General features: G+C 36.0%; 1 protein-coding gene across 1 annotated transcript; it reads left to right on the top strand.

The window, feature by feature from the left end:
* The first annotated feature begins 282 nt into the window (after positions 1 to 282).
* LOC142640720 (GDP-L-galactose phosphorylase 2) lies at positions 283 to 3,247 on the top strand. Its single transcript, XM_075814940.1, has 7 exons — positions 283 to 1,030; positions 1,223 to 1,344; positions 1,457 to 1,516; positions 1,618 to 1,860; positions 1,957 to 2,142; positions 2,266 to 2,514; positions 2,649 to 3,247. Exons 1-7 carry the CDS (start codon positions 910 to 912, stop codon positions 2,985 to 2,987), a joined length of 1,320 nt encoding a protein of 439 aa, XP_075671055.1. The 5' UTR covers positions 283 to 909; the 3' UTR covers positions 2,988 to 3,247.
* The last annotated feature ends 5,532 nt before the right edge of the window (positions 3,248 to 8,779 follow it).

Here is an 8,779-nt window from a genome sequence, read left to right as displayed (position 1 = left end):
TTATATATTTTTTTATCCCATCCGTACGCCTCTTGTGGTCCCATTTTCCGGCAAAACAACAATTGAACGTACGTAGAGGTTTCCCCGGTGGGACTCATGATTTGGAAATCTCCTCTCTCTCTCAATAATTGTGCTAGTGCTGCGTTGTGTTGAATTGTATACCAAGTGTACGTATTGCACCAAGGCCACTAGAAACCCAACAGTACTACAGACACACAAACACAAACACGAACCACGGCCGAACCACAGCCACAAGCACAACTACCACGTCTCTTTATCTATATAACAACCCCATCATCCCCCAAAAGTTTCACACAACACACACCCCAAAAAAAAATAGCTCTCTCAAAGACCAGTGACTGAAAAAATCCTCAAATTCTCAAGCTTTGGTTTCGTAAGTTTTCGTATTTCAAAGAAGAAGAAAAGAAAGCGGTGCTGAAGAATTGTATGTAGGAGGGGTAATACCCAGGATAGACAAGTTGTAGACATCACGGCTATACACAGAGTTTCACGGCCTCTAATTCATGTCCGAGCAGTACGACGAAAGGGTTGTGTAATTGAGAGCAACCCTTCGCCGCACGGCGGGCGTGGCGCTTTGCCTTCCGAAGGCGGTAGCCCTTCTGACCTGCTCTTCCTTGCTGGTGGTGGTCACGCTGCTCTTTCTTCGCTACTAGTACTATATTAGTTTTTTTTTTTCAATCTTCTAGTACCAATTTACAAACCACTAGCCTAGCCTTGCCTTTTAAGACTTTGCTTTTCTTGTTGATCTTGTTGTTTTTGGGTTCTTAAGAGCGATTTTAGATCTGGGTTTAAGCGAAAGTTTCAATCTTTGTTGTTGTTTTTGTTGTTGGGTATTTTGGTTGATTTTGTTAAGTTAGAAAAAAATAAAAACAAAGAAAGAACGAAAAGATGTTGAGGATCAAGAGGGTTCCTACTGTTGTTTCGAATTACCAGAAGGATGAGTCGGAAGAGGCTGCTCGCCGCGGAGGAGGATGTGGCCGTAACTGTCTCAACAAGTGTTGCATTCAAGGTATTTGTTGAAATTCTTTTTTTTGCATGTGGATTTTAAGGTTTTATTTTTGGTTTATGGTTTTTGAGGTTAATCTGTTTTGTGGGTATTGTTTGAAATGCTTTGTTACTAAATGGGTGTAGTGTGTGTGAGATTTTGATTTGTTTGGTTGGGGGGTTTTTGATTGTAAGATGTTTTGGATTTTGATTTTAGGGGCAAATCTGCCTTTGTATGCTTTCAAGAAGCTGAACAAGGTTGTCTGCGACAAGGGTATGCCCGAATTTGAGAACAGAGAGCCTCCTGTGGCCTTTCTGGACTCACTGCTCCTTGGGGAGGTAAAACTTCTATATTTTGAGGAAGAATGAATCAAAAATTATGTCTTTTTTTTTTTGTTGGTGGTTGTATCAAATCAAGTGTGAGCTCAAGTTGTTTCCAATTTCATTGTAGTGGGAGGATCGCATGCAGAGAGGGCTCTTTCGCTATGATGTCACTGCCTGTGAAACTAAGGTCTCATTTCGGTCTTCCTTGTTTAGGATGAAGAAGATTTGAGTACTTGCTGAACTGGGACATGTGGATTTTTACCAATTTCTGCAATATGTTTGGTGCAGGTGATTCCGGGTCAGCATGGTTTCATTGCGCAGCTTAATGAGGGTCGCCATCTTAAGAAGAGGCCCACCGAGTTCCGCGTTGATAAGGTTCTCCAGCCCTTTGATGGTAACAAATTCAACTTCACTAAGGTTGGGCAAGAAGAGGTGCTCTTCCAGTTTGAGGCAAGCGAAGATGGTGAAGTCCAGTTCTTCCCAAACGCCCCGGTTGATGTTGAGAATTCTCCGAGTGTTGTTGCCATCAATGTATGTTACTGTCTTGTTGTTTAACTCTTTGTTTCTTTGAGATTTACTTGAGCAAGCAATTAGTAAGATTCTGTATTGTTACATGCAATTTAACAGGTTAGTCCTATTGAATACGGGCATGTGCTTCTGATCCCTCGTATTCTCGAGTGCCTGCCACAAAGGATTGACCGTGACAGCTTCTTGCTTGCTCTTCACATGGCGGCAGAAGCTGGGAATCCATACTTCAGGTTGGGTTATAACAGCTTGGGTGCATTTGCCACCATCAACCACCTTCACTTCCAGGTATCTATCATCTACTCTCGCCTACTCCATGAAATTAAATTATATGTTTGGATCATTTGTATTTTTGAACAATTAGCTATGATTTAGTAAAGGAAAGGCAAATTAATATATTCTTTGGAATAGGCTTACTACTTGTCTGTGCCCTTTCCTATTGAGAAGGCTCCCACTGAGAAGATAACCTCATCGGATGGTGGGGTGAAAATCTCTAAGCTGCTGAATTATCCAGTCAGAGGTCTTGTCTTTGAGGGCGGAAATACTCTGCAAGATTTATCAAACACTGTTTCGGATGCCTGCATGTGCCTTCAAGATCACAATGTCCCTTACAATGTCCTCATTGCTGATTGTGGAAGGCGTATCTTCCTCTTCCCACAGGTAAATTGTTTTGAAACGTATTTATTTTGTGTTACTTTTTTTTTATATAAAATATTTACTATTTGTTGGTTTGCTAACATTATCAGTTATCATCAGTTGTCCTCATGTTTTTTTGGGTCCTATTTGATTAACAGTGTTATGCTGAGAAACAAGCTCTTGGGGAAGTTAGTGCTGAGCTTCTGGACACCCAAGTAAACCCGGCTGTGTGGGAGATTAGTGGGCACATGGTGTTAAAGAGGAAGAAGGACTTTGAAGAGGCATCTGAGGAAAATGCTTGGAGGCTCCTTGCTGAGGTCTCCCTCTCTGAAGAAAGGTTCCAGGAAGTGTATGCTTTTATCTCTGAAGCCATTGCTGCTCATGCCTCACTCGAAGACTCTGATGGCAAATCTGAATCTCTTGAGGACGTGGATGCCATTAACAACCCCCCGTGCGCTATGGTGACTGGGACACAAGAATGCCTAGTTCTGCAGTAAGAATTAGGCTCTGATGACCAGATCAGAGGTGTTTTGGTCTGAGTCAGTTATTTCAGTCTGCTGTTTGAGTTTGTATCCGTACCTTAATGGATGCTCACAGTTGCGTAAATAAGCAAACTGGGTTTGCATTGTTGTAGTACTGTTTGTGTTTATGTTATCTGCATATTGGCACCGTAATATTGTTGTTAAGACGTGTTTCATGGGTTATGTAAAATACACTGTTTGCTGTAATGAGATAATGAAGGTTGAATTTGTATGTATTTGGATGTGCTAGCTGTTTATTTCTCCTTTTTCTTGTTTGCTAGTTAATGGGAACGGGACAAAACACAAAATGTCTAGGCCTAGGAAATAGCCTCGACAGTGATAATGTGATAAGGATGACTATTGGTCTAGGATTCTTTCATGATTTAGTCATATTTCAACATATTTGTGATGGAAATTTTGATTTGCAGATTGTAGAATGTAATGCTATAGAAGCTAGTGGTTCTGTCTTCTTCACTTGCTATGAGTGCTTTTGTCTTCTGCATTTGACATGAGATTGAGATCATTTCAACCTAATTAGTTCCTACACATTATCTAAATCTTTCTGCTTCAATTACCTTGTTGTCTAAATCTTTCAGGTGCTGCTGCTGCTCTTCAAATTTTAATTATTTTCCTTCTTTGAAGAACAAAACAAAGGTAGTTTATTGCCAATGCCACCCATGCAATCAGACCTCTTTGCACTAAGATCATAACTTATATCTTCCGTTTAATATGTTAGCCATACTGCTGTATATCAGAGATCAGATCAGACATAAACCATTTTCTTTGGAGGAACCTTGCTTGCACAACCATTTTAGGATCATAATCATCTTTTGCCATAGCTTTGACATGGTAGACTATGAGTGGCTACGTATATGAGTTGTGGCAAAAAAAGTTGTATTCCTAAATTTTTTTGGCACATAGACTATCTTTAGCTTCGTGGCATTTCATGTTTGTATTAACTATTATGACAAACGTCATCTCTGGTGGCTTCTTGACTCTCTGAAAGTTCATGTAATCCTTGGGGAATATAGAAACACCCCCTTTAGTTGAATTTACGATAATCCCGCAAGGATACAGTGGTAGGAAGGTTAGGTACCAAATTTCGCATATAGGTTGATTCTCTCAACTTGCATTCCAGCGTTCTTGTTTGATACTCAACTTCCATCTTTGTCTTTAAACGGGGAGTATAATATTATTTATTGGAGTTGTAAAGGTCCAATCTTAATTAAGGTCCAGGTACATTATCATAGTTTAGGTTTATTGTACTAGGACTTTTTTTTTTTGAGAAACAGGACGTATTTGTAGTGTTAAGCAAAATAATGATAATGTAGTGATAATATTTTTAACAGTAAAGTAATTACAAGGTAGTGTTGGATCTATTATACATAGCCTTATGTGGATCAATGTCGGAAAAACAAAGTCATCATACTAAAATGTAAGCTTTTAATGACTGAAATGTTGTGAGCATAGACCATTAAGTCGAATTACCTTAATTCTTTGAGTACTTTTACTTTATAAACCTCTCTCGCTCACAATTCCAACATCCATAGTAGAAACTTTAATAGCGATGTTAATTCACAAGTTTATTTCATGATATATTGGTTTAAGTACATCTCAAACAAGTAAAGATAAGTTTATTGGAACGGATTTGAAAAAATAGTCAAATACCCAAAGATTTCTGAAATTTGGACACCCATATTAAAAAAGAAAAACAAAAAGTAAATTCTAGTTTACACACTGACATCTATAAACACCATGTTAATACTGCTACATACATCAGCAAAAATATCCCACCTTATAGGAAATAGGGAATCTTTTGATTTTTTGTTGATAGTGTGAGATTAAAAAATACTACTTAACTACATAATTTATTCTTCCCAACTAATACTATTGCTCAATCAATATGGATGAGATGACAAATCAATTGAACAAAAAAAAAAAAGTGATATGTCCTGTGAGACCGGTGGCTGCTTTATATTCATAAAGATTAACAAAGAAGTCTCCTAATTAAAATATAAACAAAAAAAAAATCACAAAAAAGTAGTTGCAACTTACCTTACAAGAACAAGTTAGTAAAGCCCTTGGTATGCTTTGAGATGAATGTTAGACTAATAATCTTGTTACTAAATCAATCAGCACGTGCTATGCATGTTAGTTTTTCATGATTTAATTTTTATTTAAAAAAAAAAGAAATTAGATTAATCGCAAATCTATCCACTATCCTATGTTCTGTTCAAAGTTATGACATTTTGTGTTGGAATTTGGAAACCTTATTAAAAGGACAAACTAAATTTTTGGTACCGGTGGCTGGTGTTGATTAATTTTATCTTGAAATTTCAAGAATGGTGCCCTTTTGAGATTCTCCATTCAATGCTTGGATTGTGTGAAAAATTGTACGAACTTATTGATAGGTCAAAATGCTCATAAATCATTGCATTTCCTATTTGTAAATTCCAAAATTAAACGCAAGCTTGTATGAACTTATTAATAGTGTCTCCATTTTTTTTCCTTTTTGAAAAGCATTTGAATATAATGAAATAAAGATGATTTCAGAAAGATCAAAACGAAAATGAAGACTATAAAGGCTAGAAAATGAAAAGATTAAAATTAAGAAGAAAGAAAACAACATTTTAATATGGCAACATGCTTCGATTATATATATTCTTTTTTTAAATTATACCAATATCATAAGTTTCAACTTTTGTATTTAGATTAAAAAAATAAAGAAAAATTTATATTTTGTTGAACTTTTTTATGCAATACATGAGTTACTAACTAGTAATTGATGAAGCCTTTTAACATTAAATTGTTATTTTAATTTTTAATGAATAATAAGTTGGCAAATTTTATGAATATATAAGAGGGTGTAACATGGTAGAGGAGGAGTTAGTATATTATCAAATTTGGAATTCCACATTGATAACCAGTAATTGATGGAGCATTTTAATATTATATTGTTATTTTAATTTTTATTAAATAATAAGTTAACAATTTTTATGAATATTGTAACGGCAAAAAAGCAGTAAATCAACTTTGTGGAAATAAATGAAGATTTTACTGTTTGCTATCACAATAAATTTGTTTAGAGATGGGAAGTCAAATCTGATTATGATATCCAATGCATGAACTAAGAAGGTTTACGTCATAAAATTGAATAAGAAATGATGCTTCTTCTATTAATTCACAGTTTAAGAACTGGTTAAGAAAAAACACTAGTGTTGGTTCTCAGGTCTAGTCCAAGGTTGGGGTTATAGATGGATAAATTCTTTTCTTTCTTTTTTGGCCCTCTCCCTTGTTTGGATCTTCTTCTTGCTTTTATATCCAGCTACAATTTATCTGAATCTTACACTTGGAGGGCTAAGATTGCATTCCTAGAACTCTTGTCCCATCCAGAACATTCTAGCAAGTTTTACACTATAATCTTAGTCGTGCCACCACTATTTATGGTCATTTCCTCATAAATGCGGCCAAATGAGTGGTTATCTTGTATTTAATGTAGAGGGGATGACTTCTATACCATTCTTTCTTCATCCTTCTCGTATTCTGTGCTAAGTTTTCTTTCTTTCATTTTTTATGTTTTAACTTTATGCACCTCACATAACTAGTGCTCGTCCCCGAGGTCCGAGGTGCGTCATCGGAAATAACCTTAAATGCCCATTTAAATTAGATTTGGGATCCTCGTCCCCACAAATATATATAAGGGTCTAATGTGGTAGAGGAGGAGTTAGTATATTATCAAATTTGGAAATCTACATTGATAAGAAGAGAGTCCTAATTTTGTAAGTGTGGACATTTATTAGACTTTTAAGTGTAATGTAAGAGAAAAAGGGTCATACACGCTATTCGCGTAAAATAATCTGCAAGCGCACAGAATCGTAATGAGTAGTAAATGTTTTTAGAAAACGAATGTCGAACCCACAGTGATTAACTATGTTATTGAATACCAAAATTTACTAAATTAATTACTATTTGGAAAATCGAAAATAAATGGAACGTTCTACTATCTGAATTAAATTAAACTATTTAATAAAAATAAATCTACGAATAAAAGATTAACAAAATGCAAAAATCTAAAAGTGTAAAAATATGATAAGAATGGATCTAGAGCGGTTGATTTCACCTAACAAATCTCACACAATTTATTGTTCCTAATTATTAAATTCTAATAATCTCCTGTGGATGATTAAAAATTCCTTAAGTATTCAATATCTTCTCTCGAATAATATCAAAAATATCTTCAACTAACAATCCCATATCTCTATGTGAATTTAATTAATTGGAGACTCATTACGTACTTTGAATTTTCTGAAAAATCACACTAATCGCGGTAAAGCATCTCTACTTTCGCTCAACTAATGATGTTTAATTCTAGAACTAAAATAACAAATCACCTTTCGGTCTCATTGTAATTCAATTGATCAAACAATAATTTGTAAAAAAATAGTAAGCATTAAGAATAAGAATTAAACACTCAATCATGGAAATTGTAAGTGCACAATTGCACCTGGTCCCAAGAACAGTTATGGGCTCAGGCTCAATGAGCCTTAAACAATATGAATTTGTAGAGTGTGGGCTTGAAACCCAGGTTAGAAGCGTGTGAGGATTAAATGACAAACTAAAAATTGCAAGTAATTGGAAACTACAAGGAATATCGTAAATCAGCTTCCTCGGATGTAAACCGAGAGTTGTTCTTATATTATATCTTTCTCTTTGTTTCTTTTTCTTTTTAGGTTACAAAAAGTCCGTCCCCTTTTTCTGTCTTAGATTGCTCTTTAAATACTACTCTTTTGAATACTTTGTACACGTGTTGCCTCACCTCCCCCTTAGCCTAGATATTTCTTTTCTCAGTGCCTTTGAATAGTAACCAGAAGTTTCTCTTTCACTGTTCAGGTGTCACTTCCCCATAAATGCGGCCAGGGTGGTAGGTGCAGGGTCTTTAATGTGGAGGTAGCAGCCTTTATCTTTGACATTTCTTCAACACCGGTGCTTCTGGGGCGTTCTAGGGTTCACCCCTCTTAACCATTGGCCTTAACCGTGTCATCCCCTAATCTTTACTATGAAATCCCGGGTCCTCCGTGCCGCCTGAGGGGAAAAACATCCTCGGCTGGATCTTCAGATCCTCGGCGTATGGGCCGACCCGTAGTACCAACAAACCCTAAACCCAAGAGCAGGTCGGCCCTCCTTAGCAAGACCCAACGGCCCATATTCTCATCAAGATCTTTTTACTCCCCACAGAAATATTAAAAGTAAAATAACTCAGAATCTAAATTGTGTGTTCATTGCTAGACTACATCAACGCTCTACAAAATAAATTTAGTTCATAATAAAATTGAAAAGAAAACAAATAAAACTTATGTTTTTCATCTGAATTGGTTGATCAACATGAAGCTCTCATCTTTTTCCTCAGATCCTCCTCTTCATAATGACTCCCAAAACAAGTTCTTCTATGCGGTGCCCCCTTTTCCTCTTTGGTTTTTTTTTTTTTTTTTTTTTTCTAAAGCGCCTTTAAATAGGTCAAGGAATCCTATTCTCGTTTGGAGAAAATCCCAGATTTTTAAGTTTCACTTAACCGATGATTTTGACCCATTTAACATCAGAATTTGGACTTTTGGTAAACTACAAAGTTGTAGCCCTTTAAGTTAAATTTCTAGCTCAAATTGAATCATCTCGATTGGATATCTGAGCCGAAAGTTATGCCAAAAATACTACTGATGTGCAGGCTGGAATGCTAATCCGAATTGGACTTGGATTTGGTGCAAATTTCCTTT

This window comes from Castanea sativa, chromosome 6, assembly GCF_040712315.1.
Source record: "Castanea sativa cultivar Marrone di Chiusa Pesio chromosome 6, ASM4071231v1".
Lineage (NCBI taxonomy): Eukaryota > Viridiplantae > Streptophyta > Magnoliopsida > Fagales > Fagaceae > Castanea > Castanea sativa.
This window is presented reverse-complemented; position numbering and strand designations above follow the sequence as displayed.